The following is a 27,824-nucleotide window of genomic DNA, read 5'->3' as shown; positions in this document are numbered from 1 at the left end:
TCGCCACCAATGCATTCCTGAAACTAGTTCAACATGTAGGCTGGGCTGCACTGTCACACAGCGACGGGAGTGACGGACGCTGATTGAAGCAGGGGGTCAAAGGGCACGCAAGGAGCCCATTTAGGAAAATAAATCTTTAAAACTCCAAGAAATCGAGAGAAAAAAGGTATTTTTGAAAGGTCATGAAACCTGTAATGCTTTGATTTTTAGGAGAAAAACACCTATTACTACCCAAGTCCTTTTCTTTCTAGTTTCAGAGGCGGGAGGAAGTCAGAGATGTGACTGATGAAGTCATTTTCAAAGCAGTGCACGTCTAATCTGTGTCCTGACCAGGTGTGTGTGAGAAGGAGAAAGCAGACGGAGAGGAGAGAGGGGGAGAGAAAGGAAGGGCGGGAGGGAGTAACAGGGAAGCAAATAGAGAGGGAGAGAAGGAGATAGTTTCTTTCTGTGGATGCAAGCAGAAGCAGCAGCAGCAGCAGCAGCAGCAGCAGCTCGGATCCGGATGAGAGGTGACCGGGGCTGGGGGTGAAAGTGTGTGTGCGTGTATGTGTGTGAGACTTCAGGAGCGGGAGAACTTGCTCCCTGTGTGCCCCCTATGTGCCGCCGCGGACCCCTCCTCCTGTTCCCCGGGACACAGGCAGGCATCTGGCAGTGGTGAGATGTGAAGAGGCTTGAAATATGGCATGCAAAGATGCTTTCTGCCAAGAAGAAGGAGACGGTGGCAGCGATGCGCCCGGCTTTTGTTCGGACCCTCTTCTACTTTTTGTGTTTGGCGACTTGGTGAGTGGCCCAGTGACGTTGTCCAAGAAGCTGGCACCGCGACGACACAGAGTTTTTTTCTTCAAACAATGAAGTTATGGTACCATAATATTTATTTTCCCTTTCTAGTGTAAGGAAAATCTCTGGACAGACAAAGAAGGATGAAAGGATCTACCCGGAGAATTTTACGCGCATTTTAGACCGACTTCTGGACGGTTATGACAACAGGCTGCGACCTGGATTCGGAGGTAGGCTTATGTAAAATAAAACAATAAAAAAAACATTTTAAATGCATTTTTAGAATATTCGTGTGCCAATGATCACGCGATTGCTTTAAAATGTATATTTTATTTGACTTTTTTGTGGGTGATATGTTAAAATACACCTATACATGTAGCTAGGTGTAAACTTACTTTAAGCCCCATACATGTGATTTCATTTCACCCCTGTAACACTCGAAAATTCCCTTTAATTGTTTTAATGTTTTTTATTTATTATTTGGATTTCACTTTGTATGCCTTACAAGCTTAAAACACACCATCCATTGGGATAAGATAACTGCAACTCATTATTGAGCACTGAATTTACCCAATGTGTCAGTGTATTTGCACAGCCCTTAATTGCTAATCCGTATTTAATGGATTAGCAAGGCCCCTTAAAGAACATTAAAGATGAAGACACTTCCACATAACCATCAGATGAGGCTATGTCTTGTTCAGAGAAAAATAATGGCAACAATGTCATGTTTTTGTTAACCTCCTCTGTGTGGGAGATGTAGAACATGTTGTTTCACGGGCATGTGTGTCACTGCACACGCAACGCTTTAGACTTAGCCACTGCAGTTACATAACCTTGTGTATGTTGCTGGACAAACGCTTAATGCATGAAAGTTCAAGTGCTCAAACTACGGATTTGGTTGTTCTGCACATCGTTGCATGGTAAGAAGCAGCCTCGTTTGGTTCACAGTGCAAACAGCCTGTCAACACACATGCATGCAGAGACACCAGCTTATCCTTGCATTTATAAACAACGCTATAGTGTGCCTCTACATCCATTCACTGGGGGGGAAAAATCAAACAGGATTATGTTTAACATCGTTAAAGCTATTTTTTTTCATTCCCATTATGCAAAGGCCTACTACAGCTCTGGGTGAGCTATTGCACGTCTTTTGGGTGTTATGGGCTTTAGGTCTTTAAAGTGTGATTAAGACTGAGGCTGGACTGTGACATGTAAAGGATTTGAGCATTAAATGTTACATTGGTCTGTTTCATTGGCTCAATAGGTCCTGTGACTGAAGTCAAGACTGACATTTATGTGACAAGTTTTGGGCCTGTCTCGGATGTTGAAATGGTATGCACCCCAACTTTAAGTTTACAAGTGTTTGCTTTGTTAATGATGTGATCTTGCAATATAGTATGGAAAACACAGTTCACTTTTTTATTTAAATTACTCAACAAAGTACTACCTGATATGTCTGTAATCTGTTGATAGGAATATTGTAAAGGGAGGGGAAACAGGGTTAAAAGTGTTTGCTGTCTTTGATGTTACTGGTATTTACTGTTTAATTTGATGCCACTTGCTAACTGAAAACCAATTAATATAATGATAATACTAATTCCACAAAACTGGTTTTCTGAATCCAGTTAAAACAGAAAAGCACAGGCAACTATTACTACTTTCATGAATGGATCACTAAAGGCTTCGGTGTATAAGCCCAGGGGCCTTAAGTTTATGGGGTCCCCCTCGTCTTCACTATACAAAATGTCACTAAGGAGTCACCAACTAGAAAGGGACTCAAAATCATCACAAAAAACATCTTCAAGGAAACACAAAATACTTAAAGTAAACCAAAAATAACGACAGGAGATACTAAACAGCTCAAAAGATAAACAAAGAAACCCAATAGACAACAATCAAAACTTCAATCAGATTAAACAAAAACAACTGCAAAGAGATGAAACAATACTACAAAGGGACAGAGCACCAACAAAGATACTCAAGATGACGACAAATAAATAAAAAACAACATCAAAGGGACACACAATGACTACATAGAGACACAACGGGTCTACAAAGAAATACAATACAACATCAAAGAGACAAAAAAACAAATACAAAGAGACACAATATGTGTAAAAATAGACATACAATTAGTACAAAGAAACACAAAACGACTAACAAAAGACACACAATGACTACAAAGAGACACAATATGACTACAAACGGAGACAACAATTATAGGAAACCACCATAGAGGCAAAATGCAAATGGACACAATAGAACTACTTGGAGAAACCGAATTACAACAATGAGACACAAATCAAATAAAAGAAGAAACTAAACTACAGTATGTATGTCTTGCTATGTGTAGAGGTGGTGGGGCCTTTTGCATGTCTATGCCCAGGGGCCCATTGTCTCATAATCCGCCCATGCTCTAGAGTCTATAATATGTGGGAGGCAAACATGATATTTTACTTACCAGACTTTGTTCCAGATCGATGCGGATAATCATGAACTCATATCATCCCACCTGCAAACCTACCTGACCTCACATGTTTGTCTTTGACATTTGCAACTTTTCCCGCCTCAGGAATACACCATGGACGTTTTCTTTCGGCAGACGTGGGTGGACCGGAGGTTGAAGTACGAGGGCCCAATAGAGATATTGAGGCTGAATAACCTTATGGTGACTAAAGTGTGGACACCGGACACTTTCTTTAGGAATGGGAAGAGGTCTGTCGCTCACAACATGACGGCCCCCAACAAACTTTTCCGCATCATGAAAAATGGCACCATCCTATACACCATGAGGTACTGCAGTATACTCCACATCCATGTACAATCTATTGATGCTAAACAATTAATTAATAATATTCAAAGTCAAATGTTTAGCCTGAACACGACAGCTATTCTCCATTGTATCACAATGATTTTTGAGGGGGTATCAGCTCTTCACTTTCTTTTTATATATTTCGTTTTTTGTGCTGATCTTAAGCTTTTGAGCAGATTTGCTGTGAAATCAAAGCCAGTGGCTCATGATGTGCAAACAGAGCAGAGCTGTTTGGAGGCAGAGCGGATGGAACCAAACTTTTAAATTCAATATAACAATCTCATAAAGTCTCATTTACGTTTTTACTGGAGATGGCTGAGTTTAAGTATAGACCTTTTGTTGACCCTCTAGCATATTACTGATACATATTTATATCAGAAGAATCAACCATAAGCTCTACCTTATGTGATTTAGTATTATTCTATTTAACATATTAAAAACAGTACATGCTAACATTTAGCACACATGTTAAACTCACCTTTATATGCTGATGAGCTAAATCTATGGTAATTTACATAATGTAAAAACTCTAGTGTTGCTATCCCTGAATATTACACACTTTCTTAAAGCATTTGTGTGTCTATTTGGACACTTATGGAGATTTTCTTTCTCTGTACTACAACAGGTTAACCATTATTGCCGAGTGTCCCATGAAGCTTGTGAATTTCCCAATGGATGGACATGCGTGCCCCCTCAAATTTGGAAGTTGTAAGTCTTGCATAAATATGGGGTTGTGTGTGTGATGGATACGAAAAAACGAATATAGATAGAGAGAACAGTGCCTTTACTCCCCAACTATTCAAATTTGAACCTTTTTTAGAAGAAATTCTGCAAAGAAGTATCATTGAGGTTTAACATTTAACAAATTCTGCTAATCGTTGGAAAGACGCTAATTAATTAAAAAACAGTAAATGTATTTGCATTCATCAAATATAGGTCAGCAATACAGTAAATGCACCCCATGTATTATTAACCATTGCCACCATTTACCCCTTTTGTGTCATCATTATAGTGGCTGTAAACAATAAACTCATTGCTTAGAAGCTTCCACCAGCATAACCACAACATTTTGCATTTTGTGCCCCCCAGTGTTGTTTCACAGATAACCCACTGGATTACTTGTCATCCCTAAACAGGCTGCAATTTGCAAATAATAAACAGCAGGTTGTCCCAGCAGAGTTTTGACTATTTCAATTTAAGATTTTTACTATTTAAAAGCTTTTTAATTCATCTCATTAAAAATGGAGGGACTTAGGTGATAGTGAGCAACGATAACAAAGACAACCATGCTTCTCAAAGTAATAGTTAGATTTTTAAACAATCTTGCTGACAGTAATACAAAAAGAATGATACCACACAAGGCAAATGTGAAGCTACAGCCAGCAGCCCTTTAGCCTAGCTTAGCATAGCATAAATAATGGGATACACGCCTATCCTAGCACTGTCAAAAGGTAACATAATACACCAACCAGTGCAGCTTATTAACATGTTGATGAACATCTTGTTTTATTTGTGTAAAGTGTAAAAGAGTGTAGCTGTTTTCACCTGTGTCCAGTCTTTGTGCTTGACTAAGCTAACTGGCTGCTTGCGGCGGCTTTAAAACAGTTTCATGAGTGTTATCGATCTTCAAGGAAGCAAATGTCAAACTTTTCCTTTTAAACCAAAGAAAGCTATCACCTCTTTATAGTCACATCTTATTTTAACAGTTTTTTTTAAGCCAATGTTTTATAAAGGTTTTTAGTAGATATGTTTTTATTTGCAAATGCTACATGTATTGCCTTCTTGAGTAAAATGTTAACGTTTATGTTGGTATGGAAATTTGTCACTTCTCCAAAGTTTGAAAAAAAACCTGACCACATGACTGTTCTCTGCTTGGCACTGAAATATATTATTTTCTGAAAAAGGTGCAGAGGAGCTGAGCACTTTGTGAGACACAAAGCAACTGAATAGTAGTACTAAATAAAAAAGCATTTAATTCTTCATCGTGAACAATGAAGCTCTCGCTCAGCACCAGTGTTATAGGCCTACTGGTCAGCAGAAATGAGTTATCTCAAATCAAGGAGTTTCTCAGCTCTATCTTATCAGAGAAAACCGGCAATTTGAAGATTACATCTGCAGGAGAAAGGAGAGGAAAAGACAACGAGTTTGTCTTTGCATTCTCCCATTCCGCCCGTCAATTACCAAATGTGGTGACATTGGAGAGGACAAATTCCCATTTCTCGGGTATTCTCATCCGTCTCCCCCTCTCCGTCCTCCTTCTTTCACCATCATGCACTGCTGCTGTTAGCCTCCAGTCAGAAGGAAGCGACCATGGCGGCCTGAAGCGAAGGAAAGGTCAGAATCCCTTCCTCTGCCTCAGGATAGCACAGACCTATGCAGCTATTTTCCATAGCTGGTGTGTGCGTGCGCCTGCTAATTTTCTTTCCGTCTGCCATGCCTTCCTTTTTCCTCCATCACTCTTTCTCTTTCCGTCTCATTTTCTGTAACTCCATCTGGACTTGTGTGCAGGCATTGCGTTCCACTCCATGACACAACAGAGTCATTTCATTTTGGCAGCACAGTTGGTATCCTGCCGATGTGGAGTCCCATAGGGAGTGGCAGGCGAAGGAAACTGGCATTTTTGTTCTGCATCCACAGGCTTGCCAACCTTGCCAGGATACATCAAAACACTGCAAAGTAAAAAGACTTGTTATGAATTTGACTATCCCTAAGACACATGGGGATTTATCTGAGCGTTGCAACTTTTGATGGGAAAGAGATTTCAGGAGGATGGATTAGTAAGTCAATATGACAGATGAGATTTCCATGAACTTTGACTGCGACCACATTGCATTGGTTTCATTGGAGCTGAAAGAGTTAATTGGATGTTACGTAAATAACAGAAAAAATCATATAGTAAATATCATATCAACTGGAAAAAAACTGCAATGCAATCTTTATTTTTGTTACACTATATTAAATAAATGTATTTAGTTTTGCTGTGTTTGAACCGAAGGAAAGGGTCAATCGGCCTCAAAGTGCTCAAAAGTGCCCGTGAGACGCTTCCTTTTGCCATGATTACAATTATAAGTAAAATAAAGCATTGTAATCCTTTTGATTATAAAACTTTCACATTTAAGAATAGTCAATTTGATGTATTATTTAACAATATCACCAGATTCTGCAGTTGTTCTGAGCTTTACAGAGTGCTTTAGTGTCTTTTAGAGCTACTTGTTTTGGCCAACAACGATGTTTGATTCACTCTCACGGTTCTCATCCTACTCTATTCCAGCAGTACAGTAGCAGTTTTCAGTAAAAAGGTCTGATAAACTCAAAAAAGTTATAGTTTACTAGTTTATGAGAATAATCTAGCATGTTTCAACTAAAACGCCATATATATTAACTATAACAAAATGGATGAAAGAATGTGATCTTAAGGTACTTCGGCATTGGCTTTACTTTTCAGACCCTGCGTTTACGTCCTTTTTTATTGTTCAGTCTATGTTGAAAACCAATGCCAAATGAACGCTAATGTTTTTCTGTTTGCTATCACCGTTCATATAAAAGTCAGCTGTATCGCATGAGTTTCTCTTAACTCTTGTGACATTGAACCACAGAAATGGACAACATCCACAGACCTAAAATTCCAGGAGATGCCACAATTGCTTCACAATGAATCACTAATGTTTTTCACATGGGACCAGGTTAAACCAATGACTAACAAACCATCTAAATAAAAGTTCCAAACTATTACAACCTTGATCACAAAAAAGGTTCACAGAAGATTTTATCCATGTTGGTCGGTTGGTTTCAAGAAGGCAAACAAACATGTATATCGAGAATGTATACACACAGCTAATTTAAAATCATATCATAGTCTTGTTGACAAAGACAGTTTACACCATAAAAGCCCGCTACATACACACATGCTTTCACCCTATACTCCACTGTTCACAATATACAGTAAGTGACTCACACCTTGGGGTCTTCTGTCCACAGATGCCTATCCTAAAACAGAGATGGTCTATAGATGGACCAAGGGGCCCGAGCATTCAGTGGAGGTCCCTCCTGAGTCCTCCAGCCTCGTCCAGTATGATCTCACCGGCCAGACGGTCTCCAGTGAAACCATTAAATCCATTACAGGTGAGATTTCCTCATGCCCTAACCATTTTGACTGGTCAACTGAAGTGTAGCGAGAAAGAAACTGTAAGAGAAGATATTCGGCTGTCAGTGTGTATTGTCAAACCTGGCAGATTTTCCAGATATACACTGTATTTTCCGCATGAGTGATGGGACAAATACTGTACAAATGTAGCACAGAGGGTGGATAGTGGAAGGATGTTTGCGGCTCTGTCCCTCCATTGGACCGTGATGAGCAGACAGCAGCCTCTTTAAATCAAACCCGACAACATCTTAGTTGAGGCACTGCAGAGTGCCTTTCGGTTCACATAAATTCTAAGTATCCAACAAAAAGATTTGACCATGTTAGGTGGCATGTTATTAATATGTAGAGGAGCACACAAAAATGATTTAAAATCAAATGCGGCATCTGTCTAAAGCTGCGTTAATGAAATCTGTCGGCCTGCGACTTAAAATTCATTGTGAATAAAACAAATTCCTTTCTGTTCGTCCTCCAGGTGAATATGTGGTGATGACGGTCTACTTCCACTTGAAACGTAAAATGGGCTACTTCATGATTCAGACGTATATCCCCTGCATAATGACAGTAATCCTCTCCCAAGTGTCCTTCTGGATAAATAAAGAATCGGTCCCGGCACGCACAGTCTTCGGTATGTAAACCTCACACATCCCTCACATCCTCTCGGTTTATTTACTTTGTGTCTGCATTTGTGTGTACCCACTCTGCACAACAAGGTGATGTTCCAGTGTGAGGTGATTATGTGGAATGTATACAGTAGAGAGCTGCTGTTTTTTATTCATCTTCATTGCAAATTCACTGCTAATAGTTTTAAGCCCGGTTTGGAGCTAGAATAAACAGCTGACAGCAATAGGAAAAATCATTTTGTGGCCATCTTCTAAGCAAAGAAGCCTCGAGCAAAGACGAGGGATTTGGGTCTGCAATGGTTTTGGCTCATTGTGGATGGCGCACAAACTACTCAAGGTGTCATTTGAATACCCCTCTAAATAGGTTGAAATGGGAAAGTTACCCTGAGAGAGTATTACAAATAGTCATTGGTGATTTTGATTCAAGGTTTCTACAAATATAGTGTGATATTATTACAATATCTGGCATTTTATCATTTTACCAGAGCTTGTTGCATAATCCGCCATTTCTACATCATCAGTTACTCTCAGTTTATGGCCTGTGACCCAGTTTGTGTGTAATGGCTCCCCTGGTGCAACATTAGGGTCTCTGACTGTCAGAACAGACTGATGAGTGTGTGTCGATAGAGACACAGGACGACAGATAGAGCTGCTATAACTTGTTGTTTTATTATTAAGGGGCGTCTCTGTCTGGTCGTTTGTCGACCACGTTCCTCCACTTATGTTGATGGAAAGTCATTCAATGATAATGGCACTGACACTCGTCCTCTGTTTCCAAAACAGTACTGATGGATTATGTTGGGGAGCATCAATTTCAAGAGGTCATTTTCACTTGAGTATTGAAAGAGAAGGAAAACATGAACATGAGGGAATGAATGATTCGACCTTTTGACATGTTAAGAAATGCAAGTGGTCTGTTAGTGAAAATACAATCTATTATTATTAATTTATCGTGGTAAAGAAAGTCATTTTAAGTGAAAATGCAACACTTTAAAAATAAGGCCCGCCTTTTAAAGGGATTTAATGATTACAATTATATTTATTACTGTGAAACTTTAATTAATTAATGGAATTATGGTTCAGGGAAAACATTAAAAGGGATAACCAACCCAGTCTCACAAAAAAACGTGTAATAACTACGTTGGTGTTAGAACAGGGTACAAAAATACTGGACTCAAATGCGACGGCTCAGATTTTAATGAAAAAATAAAACAAAGTTTTAACAAAAAAAATCACTCAAGCGAGGACAAAACAAAACTTCTCGATTTCAAACAAACAAAACTCTTCTCTCTGGTTTTAACGCTGGGTCTCTGGACATGGAAGCACACTGAAACAAGACGAACTGGCACAAGACAAAGGGAGACAAGGACTATTTATACATGAGGGAATAGGGACCAGGTGGGAACAATCAGGGGCGGGGCAGACACTGACGAGGACGGAAAATCACCCAAAGTGAGGAATTAAAAGGACCTGAAAGGAAAGACAAGAGGTAAGTACAAAATAAAACAGGAAATGGGAAAACGAGACATGACATGAAATAGACAGACAAGACATGAAGTAACAAGAAAACGTGACTCTACATAGAAACCTTACTAGACTTGGAATTACATACCTGACTAAACATGAAGTGACAGACATAAAACAAACACGACTAACACAATTGACGAGACACCACAGTACCCCCCCCTCTAGGGACTGCTCCGGAAGTCCCAGACCCTCCTGGATGATCCTGATAAAAGTCAGTGATCAAACTCCGATCTACAATGAAGCTTGCAGGGACCCATTGTCTTTCTTCGGGACCGTAACCAACCCAGTCCACGAGGAATTGTTTCCCTCGACCACGGTTACGGACTCCAAGCAGTTTCTTAACAGTGTAGACAGGACCACCATCAACCATCCGGGGAGGCGGTGGGGGCTTAGAGGCGGGCACCAGAGGACTCTCTCTTACAGGCTTGACCTTCCCCACATGAAACGTAGGATGGACTTTGAGCGACCTGGGTAGACGTAAGCGCACAGACACTGGGTTAATCACCTTAGACACCTGGAAAGGACCCACGAACCTTGGGGCTAGCTTTCTGGACATGACATGAAGGGGTAAGTCTTTGGTAGCCAGCCAAACGCTTTGTCCAGGCCTATAGGATGGAGCAGGTCTGCGATGCCGATCCACCACCTTCTTCATCTGGCTGGCACTGCGCAGGAGAGCACGACGAGCACCTGCCCAGATCCGGCGGCACCGACGGACCATGGCGTGTGCCGACGGGACCGTGACCTCACCTTCATTGGCAGGGAACAAGGGTGACTGATAACCATAAACACACTGGAAAGGAGTAAGTCTAGTAGCTGCGGTGGGCAGTGTGTTGTGAGCATACTCGACCCACACCAGGTGCTTGCTCCACGATGCCTGGTTCTGGGAAACGAGACACCGCAAACAGGTCTCCAGCTCCTGGTTGATCCGCTCTGATTGGCCATTGGACTGCGGGTGGTAACCCGAAGACAAGCTGACGGTGGCACCCAGGAGATGGCAGGCAGAACTCCTTCCAAAAACCTGAGATGAACTGGGGGCCTCGGTCCGATACGATATCCCTGGGAAAACCATGAATGCGGAAAACTTCACGTAACATGACCTCTGCCATTTCTTTGGCAGAGGGGAGCTTGGGTAATGCAATGAAATGTGCCATCTTACTGAATCTGTCCACCACCGTCAGGACGGTGGTGTTTCCCTCGGAAACGGGTAATCCAGTGACGAAGTCCATGGAGAGGTGTGACCATGGACGATGTGGAACAGGAAGAGGCTGCAGCAGACCCATCTGAGCTTGTTTGGAGGTCTTGTTTCTGGCACAAACGGTGCAGGCTGCCACATACTCTGCCACCTGTTTCTCCATAGCCGGCCACCAGAAACGTTGTTTTATCATAAAGATTGTGCGTTTAACCCCCGGATGACAGGTGAGCAAAGACGTGTGAGCCCAGTGAATTACCTGTGAGCGAACAGAAACAGGTACAAACAACCTATTTTGCGGGCAACCACTAGGAGCCGGGCTCTCACCATGTGCTTGCTTCACCACAGATTCTATTTGCCATGAAACTGCCCCAACCACACAATGAAGTGGAAGGATGCTTTCAGGTTTTTTGGCAGCAGGTTCAGGCTCGTACATGCGTGACAAAGCATCTGGTTTCACATTTTGAGAGCCTGGTCTGTATGACAAGGTGAAGTTAAAGCGACTAAAAAACAATGACCATCTAGCCTGGCGTGGGTTTAGTCTTTTGGATTTTCTAATGAATTCCAGGTTCTTGTGATCAGTCCATACTATAAATGGTTGTTCCGCCCCCTCTAACCAATGACGCCAGTCTTCTAAGGCTATCTTTACTGCCAAAAGTTCCTTGTTCCCCACATCGTAATTCCTCTCTGCGTCTGTCAACTTCCGTGACAAGAAACACAAGGATGGAGCTTGTTGTCCTGAGCAGACCTTTGGGAGAGCACCGCTCCGACGCCTTCGTTCGAGGCATCCACCTCCACAATGAATTGTCTCTGCGGGTCAGGCACTGTGAGGATTGGAGCGGTTGTGAACAACGTCTTAAGTCTTTGAAAGGCTTTCTCCGCCTCAGTGTTCCACTTAAAAACAACATGAGAAGAGGTTAGTGCATGTAATGGCGCCGCAATGGTGCTAAAGTTTCTTATGAACCTTCTGTAGAAATTGGCAAAGCCTAAGAATTGTTGGATCTGTTTCCTGTTTGTGGGAGTTGGCCAATCTTCCACAGCACTAACCTTTACTGGATCCATCTGAACATGGTTAGCGGTGACGATATAACCCAGGAAGGAGACCGTCTTGACATGAAACTCACATTTCTCAGCTTTGCAGTACAGTTGATTCTCCAACAGTTTCTGGAGTACTTGGCGGACATGTTGAATGTGAGTTTCCTCATCCGGTGAGAAAATTAAGATGTCGTCAAGGTAGACGAAGACAAACTTGTTGAGAAAGTTCCTCAACACATCATTGATCATACCCTGAAAAACACCTGGAGCATTGCATAAACCAAAAGGCATAACAAGATATTCGTAGTGGCCACTCGGAGTGTTGAACCCTGTTTTCCACTCATCCCCCTCCCGAATTCTGACGAGATGATAGGCGTTTCTGAGGTCCAGTTTGGTGAATACTTGGGCATCCTGCAACAGTTCAAACGCTGTAGACATTAGTGGAAGGGGGTATTTATTCTTGACAGTTATTCCATTGAGTGGACTACAGTCTATGCATGGACGGAGGGAACCATCTTTCTTGCCCACAAAGAAAAAGCCTGCAGCCGCAGGTGATGACGATGGTCTAATGAGTCCAGACTTAAGGGAAGAGTCAATATACGTCTTCATGGCCCCTCTTTCTGGTGCAGAGATGGAGTAAAGCCGACCTCTAGGGATCGGAGCTCCAGGCAAAAGGTCAATAGGGCAGTCATAAGGTCGATGAGGTGGTAGCGAAGTAGCCTTAGTCTTGTCAAAAACCTCTTTTAAGTCCAGATAACATGCAGGCACTCTGGACAGGTCAGTATACTCTGACTTGATGTCAGTGGTAACTCTATTGGGGATGTCTGTCTGATTAACAGACTGTCTGGAGTTCCCAGGGGAGGCTAAGCAGGTTACTTTACAATCAGAGCCCCAGTTCATAATGTTTCCCGACCGCCAGTCAATATTCGGATTGTGCCTGAGGAGCCATGGAAGTCCCAAAACTATAGGGTGAAGTGCAGAGTCAAATAAGTGGAATCTTAATGTTTCTGTGTGAATGTCATCTATGGTTACTTGAACGGGTTCAGTTATATGGGTTACTCTGAATAACAGCTTGCCATCTAAGGCACTGGCATCTACAGGAGAAGTCAAAGGAACAGTAGTAATACCCAGTCTTTTAACAAGACCCCAGTCCATCAGACTTTCGTCTGCCCCTGAATCCACTAGTACCCCCTGAGTCATGGTGTGGTCACGTAACTGTAATTTTACCTTGGTCAATGAACGTGGAGGAAAGTCAGCTGCAGAAAATCGGCTCACCAGCGCCCTCCGTCGCGCCGATGAGCCTGTCCTTTTAACGGGCAGGAAGATGCAGCATGGCCATGTTGTCCACAGTAGAAGCAGCATCCTTCACGGAAACGGCGCTGTCGCTCCTCTGCCGTGATCCTGGCTCCGCCCAGCTGCATTGGTTCCTCGGATGATGTTGTCAGAGGTGTATTGTTTATCCATGGGCGTTGTGGGGCAGATGGGCGCACGCTGGCCCTTAACCTTTCACTGTTCCTTTCATTAAGTCTAATATCAATGCGGGTAGACATTGCAATGATAGAGTTAAGATCTGTTGGTAGCTCCAGGGGTGCCAATTGATCCTTAATAGAATCCTTTAATCCATTCATAAAGGCATCAATAAGGGCTGGGGTGTTCCACCTGCTATCTGCTGCTAAAGTGCGAAATTGTATCGCATAATCTGCCACTCTTCTGGGTCCCTGTTTAATCTGCATTAACACTCGGCTGGCCTCTCTGGCTGGTGAAGAGTGATCAAAAACATGCCTTAGAGTCTCTGAGAACATGTTCACTGACTGGCTCACTGGAGAATTAGAGGACCATTCGGCCGTAGCCCAGGCAGCAGCTCGCCCGGTTAAATGGGACAGCATAAAGGCTACTCTAGCTTGGTCTGAGATAAAGGCTGAGGGGTTATGGGTGAAATGCAGTTCACACTGTACCAGAAAGGGGCGACAGTCCCCAGAGTCCCCGGAAAACTTTTCTGGAGATGCAAGGCGAAGCGACGTTCCAGAAGAGGGAATGTGGTCTGCAGCAGCACCAGCGGATGCAACGGATGGGCTTGGCATAGTAGGAGACCGTGTAGATGATCCAGCCTCGAGCTGGGCAAGAGCTCTGTGCACTTGAACCGCCAGGTGATTAACTTGATTCGTTACAGCCTCCTGGAATTCTGCTTGGCGATCAGTGAGGTTACCAACTCCTCTGTTAATGGAGACCAGCTGTGCAGCATGGTGAGCAAGCTCTGCTCTCTGTTCTTCGACATCCACTTTAATTTTTTCTGAGTCGGCTGAGTCCATGTTGGCCAGTTCGTTCTGTTAGAACAGGGTACAAAAATACTGGACTCAAATGCGACGGCTCAGATTTTAATGAAAAAATAAAACAAAGTTTTAACAAAAAAAATCACTCAAGCGAGGACAAAACAAAACTTCTCGATTTCAAACAAACAAAACTCTTCTCTCTGGTTTTAACGCTGGGTCTCTGGACATGGAAGCACACTGAAACAAGACGAACTGGCACAAGACAAAGGGAGACAAGGACTATTTATACATGAGGGAATAGGGACCAGGTGGGAACAATCAGGGGCGGGGCAGACACTGACGAGGACGGAAAATCACCCAAAGTGAGGAATTAAAAGGACCTGAAAGGAAAGACAAGAGGTAAGTACAAAATAAAACAGGAAATGGGAAAACGAGACATGACATGAAATAGACAGACAAGACATGAAGTAACAAGAAAACGTGATTCTACATAGAAACCTTACTAGACTTGGAATTACATACCTGACTACAAAAACGCCTCTGAAATTGTAAGATCCCTACGTTTTTTTCCACCATTCATTTCCAATGGCTGGCGTCTGTCACGTGATCTTCAAATTTCTCCCTGCAGAAAAAAAAAACATAGAAATACTACGTCCCAAGTTGTGGACCAACGTAGTTATTACACGTTTTTTTGTGAGACTGGGTTGGGATAACCCATAGCAACTCAATTAACCCTGATTATTAACTTAGAATAAATAAAGCATTCATTTATCAAGCATTCATTATATAAAGGATAACAAAAAGCTAATGGGATATTTCACAATATAACAAATAGCTAAATAATAGTTTCTTGTTCCATGCCTAGTTACCCGCAATGCAACTCAACTGTCGCCAGTTCAGTTGGAAATTTGGGTGCAATATGCTAGTAGCAGTGTTTATTTCTTTAACAGAAACTGTGACTAAATATTTTGTATCAACAACAGCCGAAACTATTTAGCGTAACTTTAACCTTCCCAATGTTAGTACAAAATTTGCTAAAAACTAAAAAAGGACATTTGACACATGAGTAGTCCGGAATAAATAAAACAGATTAACATTAGCCTCGAGCCGTTAATATAGCTGCGGTACGAGCCACAGACGTCTGATAAGCTCATCAACTAATGCTGACTCAAATGACATCACTTGAGGCAATGTATCAGAATCATAATACCAGGCCTGTTGTCTGCTGGCAGTGGCATTTAGTCTGTGACAGCAAACTGACTCACTAATGGTGACGAAAAAAACCACAGTCTCTAATGGTTCTGCTGCTGGTGACACACACACACACACACACACACACACACACACACACACACACACACACACACACACACACACACACACACACACACACACACACACACACACACACACACACCTGTATCCACTCAGCGTGCATTTGACACGCCATGTGTTTCTGTTGATTGTGCAGTATGTGCTCTCAATGACTGTGACCCTCAGTAAAAGTGTATCTCAGTGTCGTGTTGTGTATTAAAGCACTGTGGGATAAATCCTGCTCTCCTGCAGTGACCAATGTATCTGACAGTCCAGCTGCACGACCCCTGGCCCCCCGCCCCAAACTGCCCTGCGCGACACACAGAGGCTTCACGGCAGCACGACTATTGTTGTATCTTTAGATTCTCTGAGGTAGCGGGTTTCTGCTGTTATCCCCTGAGTTTAAATGTGCGTGTTTGGGTGAAGTTAGGACCTGGGAGGGAAGAGGAGGGTGGTTGGTTGGTGTTTTGATGTCCCACCTCATTGACCCAACCACAGTGTCCTGCTATGAGCCTGAGGAAGCACTTTGTCAGGGAGTGGATGGAGGATTAGAGCTAGAGGGGTCAGAGTGAAAAGCACATTTTTAAAGAGCTTATTCAACGTAAGGCATTGTTTTTTTATGACGAGAGATGACTGTATTTAGTCTGGTTGTTGGGGAAATGAAATGCAAGCTGCTACAGATGCAGAGTTCCAGTATATTTATCAACCATTTCAGTTCTCATTCATAACACTCCGTTCGATGTCTCACTATGGGATGCGCCTCATTACGCCAATCCTGATTGGCTTGTGATCTTGACATCAGCGTCAGGGAAACCACCCCCTATACTGTAAGTAGCTTGCGCTACGTCGCATGCGTCATTCAAACACCTCTTCTCGCTTCAGAGCACATCTCTATGGTAGCCGGGCTAGCTTAACAGTCCACAGACTGAACCAAATCTAAATTTCGGTCGACGGGCGCTCGCCGGCTACCCTTCCTGCTTCGCAAGAAGACTGCTAATACTAACACACCAGTTAGTATTATAATCGACCTCGCCGTTTCTTCCTCGGGAATTAAGGTAAGGTTTTGATTTTTTTCACAGCTAGCAACACACCTGTCGCTAGCTTGCTTTCCCTCACTACCGACACCACGGTAGCAAGGACGTTTTCTCTTTTCTCTTTCTCACGGAGGAGGAAAGGATTAAAAGAATATTAACACACCAGTTAATATTCTTTGAGAAAAAAGACCTACACCGTCCTTTTTTCTCCGGATTAAAGACAGGTTGGTAACACTTTTTTTCTCGACGACGTACCTGTTACGAGCGGGTCCTCTCCACGCCACGCGGCGAACAAGATGGACGCCTCTCTCCCTCACACCAGAGGAGTCAGGGACTCGGAGGCTCGACTCTGCGGCTGCGGGTTGAAAATATCCGGCACAGACTCACACCAGGTCTGCTCGTCCTGCCTCGGGCTGGAACACACCCAGGAGGCTATTGACAACCCCGGCTCGTGCGGGCATTGTGCCCGTTTCACCATAAAGAGCCTCCGCCTACGGTTAGCACGCCAAGCTAGCTTGTCGGGACAGGACCCCCTCATGTCCGTTGATTTGCCGGCTGGCAATCAAGACGCGGGGGCGTCCGCCGCAGAGATTGAGCCCCGCACTGTGTCGGTCTGGGGCTCATCAACAGCGGCAGCTGCATAACCGGAGTCCCGCGCCGTGTCAGGCTGGGACCCGGTGGCGGCAAGAGACGCGGGAACGGAGCCCCACGCTTTACCAAGCTGGGGCTACTGGCTAGACCTCACCATGGTTTCGCCCACGGAGGATGTCCTGGAATTTGATTACATGGAGGACGAAGAGGATGCCTCTGAGTTCCTCCTGTCTGATTCGGATGAGCAAGAAGACGATATCTTCATGTCATCGGCTCAAGCTGCAAAGCCGGGAGCGATGGCTGGTCTCCCGGGCGATAGCACACCAGCTTCGCCCTGTCTGAGCATGGACCTGCAGGCCGTGTGTCAGCGTGCCGCGTCCAGGCTAGACATCCCGTGGCCCGAAATGGCCAAGGAGACCTTCAGGTCCCGTACACGAGGGGAAACATTTTCCCCAAGCAACGAGGACAAAGAGGCAACTCCTTCCAGTCTTCCCGGAGATGTTGGATGAGGTGTCGGTCTCGTGGAGAGACCGGCCCTTTAGCAACAAGGCCCCAATCCAGGGTGCCTCCTCCCTAGACTGTGACGGTATGGAGAGGCTCGGCCTGCTCCGCATACCGCCTATGGAACCGCTGGTGGCAGCCCACCTCCTACCGAGGATGGGCCCGTCACCAAGCAGGAACCCCACGCTGCCAGCGAAGGCGGACCGATTCCAGTCGACCATGACTGAAGGGTCCTACAGAGCCGCAGCGTTGTCCGCCAGGGCTCTGAACGTTTCCTCGCTGCTAACCGCATACCAAGCGGAGCTCTGCAAGGATCTGTCGAGCAATCCTGGACCGGCCGTTCTGGATGAAATGGCCGCGGTCACAGACATTTGTCTCCGTGTCCAACGCTGCGCCGTCCAGGCCACGGGCAAGGCAATGGGGATCATGGTGGTGCAGGAAAGAGCTAGATGGCTCAACCTCACCAACCTCCCAGACCGGGAAAAGGAGGATGTGCCTGACATGCCCATCGTTCCCGAGGGGATTTTCGGCTCCGCTCTCGCCTCCATGCAGAGGAGATGCGAGTCGAAAAAGAAGGAGGACGAGGCCCTCTGCCTCCCTCGAAGGGTCCAGCCGCTGCCTTCACAGCGGCAGTCCTTCGTCCAAGCTGCCTCGAACCCTGCTCGGTTCAAAATACCCAAACAGCAGAGGTCGCAGCCCGCCCCGAGTCCCCAGCCCAGGCAGGAGACGAGGGCGAGTTGGCCTAGAAAATCTCCGGTCCCGGCTGCAGCCCAGGCGCACAGCCCCTCCTTCTCTCCTCTAGATGTGTTCCCGCCGCCTCGAGAGATGCCTCAACACCATCCTCAAGTCCACAAAAACACATGTCACAAGTTTGTTGTTGTTTCAAAAATAAACCATTTTCCGCTGACGCATCCAGGCTTCAGGCCAAGGGCTCAGCTCAAAAAAATGAAAAGAAAAACAATAAAAACAATAAACAGTCCGTCAACTGTTCCCCTTCTGAGAGCAGCTACGGCTTCTCTCAAAAGGCAGATTATAGACGGGTCTGTGAAGGCACCACCGTCACGCGCATGCGCAGTGCCGGCTGGGGTTGTGAAGGCACCACCGTCACGCGCATGCGCAGTATCGGTGGGGATTGTCAAAATGGGGCACCACCGTGTTCAGACACTAGAGGGCCCCATAACACAACAAATAGGGACTCAGGGTAAGAGACGTGACATCTCCGCTGGCTCTAAGGAGCATACAGAGGAAGATGCTCAGAACATCTGCTTGGGTTTCTCAAGACAGTAACACGGAGCAACAGACTCCAATTCGCTGTCACCCCCCCTGGCTTCTCGGGCATTCTGTATTCACAAGCCCGGGGAGAGTCAGCCCATATTCTAGAGAGAGATATTCTCTCACTTCTAGAAAAGAGGGCTATTTCTATAGTACCCGCCGAGCAGAGTCAGATTACGCAGACAAATGTTCTCGTAAAGCACCTGCTCAACCTGGGTTTCATAATAAACACAGAGAAGAGCATGTTGTGCCCAGCACAGACTGTACTCTTCCTGGGTTTACACCTGAACTCGGTGCCCTTTACAGCCCGCCTGTCAGCGGAAAGAGTGAAAGCTTTCAGAGCTTGTCTCGCTCATTTCCAGCTGCGCAAACATGTTCTCCTCAGATCATGCCTGCGGTTACTGGGGCTCATGACGTCAGCCATCCTGGTCGTACGACTGGGACGCTTACACATGGGGGAGTTTCAGCGCCGAGTAGCCGTTCTAAAACTAAACCCCGCGCGCCATGGAGCGCGGAGAGTAATGGTTACTGTGAAAAGCGTAATGGCACTACGTCACTGGCCGCACCCGACTTTTCTAGTACGGGGCGTGCCTATGGGTGCTGTCCTTTCACGGAAGGTGGTCACCACGGACGCATGTCTGACAGGCTAGGGAGGTATTTACGGAGGTCGTCCGGTGAGGGGTCTCTGGAACAAAGACCTACAGCGGGCGCACATAAATTACCTGGAGCTTTTAGCGGTGTTCCTCACTCTAAAACGCTTTCTGCCTTTTCTCAGAGGACACCATGTCCTCGTGAGGACAGACAACACGAGCACAATATCGTGTATAAACCGCCATGGGGGTTTGCGTTCTCTCCAGTTACACATGCTGGCACGCAAACTGATCTTATGGAGCGGCAGACGTCTCCTCTCTCTGAGAGCGACACACGTACCAGGAGTGATGAACCTCGGGGCAGATCTGCTGTCCAGAGGTGCACCACTATATACAGACTGGACTCTACATTCAAGGATTGTGAGTCAGCTGTGGGTGCGTTACGGCAGAGCCGCGGTGGATCTGTTCGCATCAAAAGAAAATGCTCAATGTCAGCTGTTCTTTTCAATGCGCGATTTAAACGCACCGTTAGGCGTGGACGTGCTCGTGCACGTTTGGCCTCCGGGCCTTCTGTACGCGTTCCCACCCCTGGCTCTGATACCCCCAACTCTGGCCAGAGTGAAGGTACAACGCTACACACTTATCCTGATAGCTCCGCACTGGCCCGCAATGTACTGGCTGGCGGAGATATATCAGCTGTTGTGCGGGCAGCCATGGCAGCCCTCACTACGCAGGGACATACTGTCTCAGGCGGGGGGGGGCGATCCTTCACCCACGCCCAGAGCGCGGGGCACTATGGGCCTGGCCCGTGAGTGGTACAATCTGAATACAGTGGGACTCCCTCAGAAGGTGATAAACACTATTCAGAGTGCGAGAGCTTCCTCCACCAGGTCTCTCTATGACTGTAAGTGGAGGGTGTTTGAGGAGTGGTGCCTTCAAGAAGGACACATCTCTTTTCAATGTCCTGTCGGGGTGATTTTATCATCTCTACAGGACTTGATTGATAAACACAGAGCTTTCTCTACGATCAAAGTGTACCTGGCTGCTATTGCTGCATGCCATGTGGGCTTTGAGGGAAAGACGGCTATCCAACATCCTTTGGTTTGCCGTTTTATGAAAGGGGCTCGCAGGCTCCTCCCTGTCTCCAGGTCGCTGGTGCCCTTATGGGACTTGGCAGTGGTTTTAGATGGGCTCAACCTGACCCCATTTGATCCCCTGGAAGAAGCTGACATGAAGCATCTGTCACTCAAGACAGTGCTGTTACTGGCCCTGGCATCCGCCAAGCACGTCAGTGACATTCATGCACTGTCTGTACATCCCTCATGCACTCAGTTCGCCCCAGGGCAAACGAGAGTGTTGTTGAAGCCCAACCCTGCCTTTACACCAAAGGTGGTTGGTTCGTGTACCCCAATTGACATTGAGGCATTTCCTCCGCCGCTGTGTCCCTCCGGGGAACAGCAGCCGGATTTGCTGTGTAAAGTCCGTGCTTTACGCACCTATATGGACAGATCAAAGGAGTTTCGTCATAATGACCAACTCTTTGTGTCCTGGGCTAACCCTCACAAGGGCAAGCCTGTTACTAAGCAACGGCTCTCCCAATGGATTGTGGAGGCAATTGCTTTGGCCTATACGAGTCAGGGGTTGCAGGCACCTTCGGGTCTGCGGGCTCATTCGACTCGTGGCCTGGCTACATCCTGGGCTTTGTTCAAGGGTGTTTCTATCCAAGACATCTGTGCAGTGGCGAGCTAGTTCTCGCCGCTCACTTTTGTCCGCTTTTACAGGCTAGACGTCTCTGCTCCGAGTGTGGCCCGAGCAGTGCTGGGCACCTTGTTGAGTCAGAGCTCTACCTGTTAAGTTCTGGTTGGTTTGGTGATTTTCGAGATAAGCTCGTCTGGCAATACGGGAGCTACAATATCCCATAGTGAGACATTGAACGGAGTGTTATGAATGAGAACTATAGGTTACTTACGTAACCCCAGTCCTCAGAGTAACATGAAGTGAGATGTCTCATCAGACGGCCCTCCTTGCTATGGTGAAGCGAGAAGAGGTGCTTATTTTTTAATGACGCATGCGACGTAGCGCAAGCTACTTATAGGGGGTGGATTCCCTGACGCTGACGTCAAGATCACCAGCCAATCAGGATTGGCGTAATGAGATTGATGCTTCTGTTTGCTCCGTGATGAGGCGCATCCCATAGTGAGACATCTCACTACATGTTACTCTTAGGCCTGGGGTTACGTAAGTAACCTATAGTTTTTGCTTATGTTGACAGCTTCATATTAGATGGTTAATATCCTCAGTCTGTGGCCTCAAGCCGCAGTTCACCTATCAATGTCATACAGCTGCATTTGATTGACAGGTAATTATATGGCGGTCATGTCCGGGCGCAGGGGATGAATTTATGTTGGGCAAGGACTCTGCAGCACAGATTGTTCTAGGTCCAAGACATTAAGGGGATTTTCTCCAAATCGCATTATTGCTATTGGTTAATAACACCAAGGACAAGTGGCGAGCTACAGGCGCATACTGTAACCTTCTGTTATTGTAGGGGCCGCATGGGACTGTGCGTGCTGGCCAGATCAGTGTCTCCTTTTATTTTCAGAGTCCGAGGTTGCTTCTGTTGAGTAGCAGATATACTTTATGCAGCTGTAAGCTCTTGCTACTGTCCTATCTTTAGACATACATCAGACCTGAAGTTGCCCAAACATTATGTGGAGGTACAGCTTGTCTACAGGCAGAAATAATCCTGTTGGCTGAGTTAAACAACAGAGGACTGAGATTATAATACTTTGCACAGAAGCCCTGAGAGGCAAGTAAAAACAAATCTGGTGCTCCATTTTTGTGGTCAGATTTAAAATACGCAATAATAGTACTTTATTTCTAGCCAAAAGAAAGACATGACAGTAACATGTGTTAAGAGACTTGAGACTCTTGTTGCCAAAATGAGTTTCACAACAAAAGTACTTGCCCAAAACATTTTGTTCTTCAAGGCTTCCGTATCTTAGACCTGTCGTTTTACAAAGCTTATTTAGAGGTGGAGAAAAAAGAGAGAAGGTAGAAACAAGAATGTCATGAAGCCATATCAACTTCATAAGGTTAAACTATGTAAATGTTGTGTTTACAGCTTGTTGCTCTGCTCTGTAGTAAACAAAACAAAAACATTGACCCAGGTTTTATATAAAGGTATACACATTTTTGTTTTGTTCATGTCTTCTGTCTTCCATCTCCAGAGCCGAAAATATTTGGTTCATTATCCCCCACATTCAGTTAATGAAATATGCTGATGAAGAGCAACATCATGTACATGGGTTATGGAACACCGGGCAAATGTTTTTTATCACCATTTCTTTAGCATTGACATTAACTCATCTAATGGTGGGCTGTGTGTGGTGCATACATATCTAAGGTGCATACAGCAGTTTCATAGGGCAGATATTTCGTCCTCATTGTAAATCATTTAAAATCACTTAACATCTTGTGTCAGCTTATATGCATGTTTGATACTGTTCTGTTTTTCCTACCATTAAAGGCATCACCACTGTCCTGACCATGACAACACTCAGCATCAGCGCTCGCCACTCCCTTCCCAAGGTCTCATACGCCACCGCCATGGACTGGTTTATCGCAGTCTGCTTCGCCTTTGTCTTCTCCGCCCTAATTGAGTTTGCCGCCGTCAACTACTTCACCAACGCCCAGCTCGAGCGGGCCAAAAAGAAGCCGGCCAAATGTCCTCCAGGCCCCCAAACCACGCCTGTGAAGGTCAAGGACACAGAGGAAGTGCTGCAGGTGATTTTTGTTTCCCTCAAAGTAGCCGTGGCGAATGGTCTGAAAGCACTTAACTTCAAGGATCACTTACACAGCATGTCCCTTATTATGTGCTTACTGTATCTGGCCTTTAGCCTAGACTTTTGAACGGCAAGGAGTGGGCCTGCCTGAGGATCAGTTGTGCTCCTGCTCAGGAAGAAAAATAGTTACTTCCATATATTATTAGAATCGGATTGTTTGTTGAGTTGAATTGAGTTCTTACAAAAGATACTCAAATCCAACACATTTACTATTACTGTTACTATTACTGTTACAGACATTTCAACTTTTTTTACCCACACTTTTTTGATGTGTTAAATGATAACACTTTCTCTGGGACTCACTGTTCCTGGGAAAAACATGAATTCCTCTCACCTGATGACACAGATAATGGCTCTCTCAACCACAGCTTTGACATTTATTTTTAAATGTGGTCAAGTAGGTGGAGATTAAATGAAACACTTAAAGATTATTGTATCTCATATCACCCCGTCACCTCAAATATCAGTGTGGACTAATTTAGATTTTATCCAGGGTAACATTTTGTGCAAAAAAAACCAAACAGCTTCCCTGGTCGACGTTTTCTCAAAGATAGTGTTTGTGTGGGGCCTTTATTTAAAAAAAGAAATCGACATGAATCCATTGACATATTTCTGTAACACCAGTTGACACAAATTACATTGACACCATGGCAGCTGACATATGGATGGAAACAGAATTCATGAATATGCCATGAAGCTATTTTAGAGCCCCTAGTTGGATACGATGAATGTGTTATAAATCAGTGTTCATGTAAATGCAGCAATGTATTGTTGGTGCTGTACAAACACCATTTACAGATGGTAGGTAAAAAGGAGGATGAAGTGCACATTTATTAGACTTTTAAAAAACTAAAATTCAATATAAACTGTTAACTGATCATCGAAGCTGACACAACGCATCAATGCACATGTCAGTTTTACATTAACTACTTTAAGTTGCCCCCTCCAGTCCAAATCCCAGTGTGGCGTAATCATGCCTGAATGCAGTACAGTGACAACGGCACTTCAGTGGATTAGTAGGTTGCCAAGGCAACACAGCCCGGGTACATCTGTATAGGTTTCAGAAAGGCTCTGGCACTGGGGGGAAGAATTAATACTCTTTTTCCTCAAGAGCAGGTCCTGTCAGCGCTCACTAAAGGGCTTGACGTTAGGGGCAGAGTGTGTCCATGGTTCCAGTTCTTTGACGTACAGTGATAGAAATCAAACCCGGATATTCACACACATACACGGAGCACAATTACACTGGATGCTTGCAGTTTCAGGGGGGTGGATTACTCCTCCAAATGCCTTAGAATCAGCATCACACTCTCCCTGCTAGAACACATCAACTCTCAAAGGATAAGCTCCTTTGACGCTACACTGCATTACCGTCCCGATGAAGTGCCTACTTTCTGTCTTAAGCTTGTGTGAAATGAGTGAAATCCTCGGTAAGTGACATCTGTAATGCACAAACTCTATCGTCTGCTTCCAGATGAAGGCCATATGTTTCAGGAGGACTGAAATCAGATCAATATGACAAAGTTAGCGTTTGCGCGCTTTTACAGAGAGGGGAAAAAAAGCTAGTGAGCTTTACCTTGCCCACAGAGCGCCTTCAAACGGGGCAGACGGCAGGAATGTGATTATTCACACTTCAAATCCTCAGTTTTTTCTCTCAAATGTACATCCACGATTAAAAAGAACAACTTCTTATTTCATGACTCAATTTGATCACGTCGAAATATCTTTGAAGATATACAAGCAGTCAGGTTAGGGCTCATTATGAAACACATGGATTATAAAGCAAGAAAATGACTGACTAATACTGGATTTTAGAGACTGATAACAACAGCGTACATTTTCCAAATCTGATTGAGCTGATATTTCCATCCGTTTTATACGTTAAAAATAATGTGTGTATATTCCCTGTGATCTTTTTCAAAATGTAATGATCACTTCCTTGGCCAATACTAAACCCTTCCACTAAGTTTAATAAAAATCAGGCCTGTAGTTCTTCTTTAATTCTGCTCACCAAAAAACAATCCAACAAACAAATCAGAAATAGGAAATACAACCTCATTGACACAATTTCTGAAGAAAAAATGTAAAGAGTTCAAAGAGTTTTGAACAAGATATAAACTGAGTGGGACAATTGACAGCTGAAAAGTATAAATACCAACGCTTTTTGGTGGACATACCATGAAGGACACAGTACATGACCTCACTCATAGCATTTCTGTAATTCAACTGACTGTCCTCCTAGGCCTACACCCTTGGCTACTGTTATGTCTACCTTTTTTTTCAGGACAGCATATAGTTAACAGTAACGGTGGCGTGTTTACTACTACAAATTCATAACAATCTTTGAAACAATGGGTACTTGATGGCAAACAAACAGCAAAAGACAGCTGTAACAGAACATTAGCTTAAACTTTATATTTAAACTGTAAACCCAGAAGGTTTAGTCAGCTTACATGCTTACCCTTGGCTTTGGGAGGCACGCTGGGTAAGCATGTAGTAAGCTAGTTAGCCGCACAGGCTAACATTTGCAGCTCATATAATTATTGTTTTTTCTTTCTTTTAAAAAAATCAGAATCCTGATAGCAACGGTAACCTAAGAAAGCGGATGAACTATATGTCCTACCAAGAGGCCAGCAGTCACCAGAGAGCCCAGTCCACCATCAACGTTTCTGGAGTGGGGAGAGCTAGGCCGCTACGACATTTAGCCAGCGGGGCTAACGGCAGCTCCTCCGCGCTCTCTCGCACCAGCCCCAAATCTGAGAGCCTGCTCAGTGTGGCCTCCTCCTCCGCCCAGCTGGTAAAGGGCACGCCACAGGCTGCAGCCTCAACACCAGACGTGATGGCGGGAACGCCGTGCAAACAGAACGCCAACTCATCGTCTCTGCAGCAGCTGCTGGGGCCCAAGCTGGAGCACTTCCAAATGATGGGGAACAAACCGGAGATAAAGCAGACGCCGTGCTCCCAGCCCACCACTGCTGGTATGGGAGGAACCAGCAAAATTGACAAGTATGCACGGATCCTGTTCCCAGTGTCCTTCGGGGCTTTTAACATGGTTTACTGGGTGGTTTACTTATCAAAGGACACAGCGGTGGCGAAAGGTGGCTAGACTTTGTTCTGGCAACCACAGTGAATACTTTTCTTTCAACAGATGGGAAGCAAATACGGATTATGGGAGTTGCAAACAATACGAGGAAACTATTGTTCCTTCCAAACAGATAAACAAATTGTGCTTGTCGAGCACTTCCATTTCCTGGAGAACACTTTTTTCTTTTCTTCCTAAGGTCCTCAAACAGCAAGCATGGGAACCAATCAACCAAATTAGAAATATTTGAGTCAAAATAAGAAAGAACACCTGCTAAATGGAATATGCGACCTTCTTCTTTATGTCATGCTACGTCTGACTGAAAAGGCCCGGGTCGGCTCTGACTGCCTCATGATCTTTTCTGGCCTGCAGTCCGGAAAAAGAATCCGATTTTTTCATTTTCCTAGTTTTGTACTGTGCACCTGGCCAGATGATAGGACGCTGTGACGCTGACTGAAATGAACTGCGTAGGCGCTATATGAATATATGAATTTAGTTGGATAAACAGATTTATATTGAATGATTACAGTGTAGGCTACTTCCAGTTGAATATTAAGACTTTTTGCAATGGTGCCAGGAGGCTAGATGATGCAATGTTAAATGATGTGACGGAGCAAGGGGAATCTGGCAGTGGATTTTCTTGGATTTTTAATTAAGAGCGAATACAGGCATAAAACCGTCTGGATGAAAAACAAAAGATAGTTTTGATCAGAATCAAACTGGGCTGATGGGAGCTTTGAACGCCTCTCTTGTACATGACCTACTCGCAAAGCATTTTATACGAGATGGATGAACTAATCTGGAAATATTGAAATAGCGAAAAGATAAAATTTGAGGATCAGTCTGAGTAGAAAGTAGTAAAGACAAGTTATTATTGTATGTAACAGTAGGATTTAAGCTTCTTTACTGCCACAATCGGTTGCCAAATAGTAGACAAAGATTACAAATACAGTCCTAGCATGAGCAAGCCGGGAGAAGAGCAAAGCTATTTGTCTGCAGATCACTGCTGCTATAAAAGAGTTGGGTGTTTGTTCAGGGACATTTTGGCATGTACAATAAAGGAATGTGACTGTTAAACAACTGCTCAGGAGCTGACTTCTGCCACCACCTTCTTCAATTGTGTCTAACACCTACTTAAGTTGATTCAGTTGAACACATATATATATATATATACACAATTTCACTGCATTTCATGGTGTTAATCTTGGGAACGTTCTTTAATGT

At 44.6% G+C, this 27,824-nt stretch overlaps 1 protein-coding gene across 2 annotated transcripts; it reads left to right on the top strand.

Annotated features, from left to right (window-relative positions):
* Positions 1-417: 417 nt before the first annotated feature.
* Positions 418-27,824, top strand: gabra4 (gamma-aminobutyric acid type A receptor subunit alpha4). 2 transcript variants are annotated; one of them, XM_034093110.1, is made up of 9 exons: positions 418-780; positions 889-1,007; positions 2,042-2,109; positions 3,350-3,570; positions 4,215-4,297; positions 7,568-7,711; positions 8,206-8,358; positions 23,206-23,462; positions 26,091-27,824. In XM_034093110.1, exons 1-9 carry the CDS (start codon positions 692-694, stop codon positions 26,622-26,624), a joined length of 1,668 nt encoding a protein of 555 aa, XP_033949001.1. In that variant the 5' UTR covers positions 418-691; the 3' UTR covers positions 26,625-27,824. The 2 variants fall into 2 exon arrangements, with proteins under 2 accessions (XP_033949001.1, XP_033949002.1); XM_034093111.1 differs by lacking the exons at positions 418-780; positions 2,042-2,109 and having other exon boundaries at positions 895-1,007.

This window comes from Pseudochaenichthys georgianus, chromosome 10 (assembly GCF_902827115.2).
Source record: "Pseudochaenichthys georgianus chromosome 10, fPseGeo1.2, whole genome shotgun sequence".
NCBI classification, from domain to species: domain Eukaryota; kingdom Metazoa; phylum Chordata; class Actinopteri; order Perciformes; family Channichthyidae; genus Pseudochaenichthys; species Pseudochaenichthys georgianus.
The sequence above is the reverse complement of the archived record's forward strand: the minus strand, read 5'-3'. Positions and strand labels throughout refer to the sequence as shown.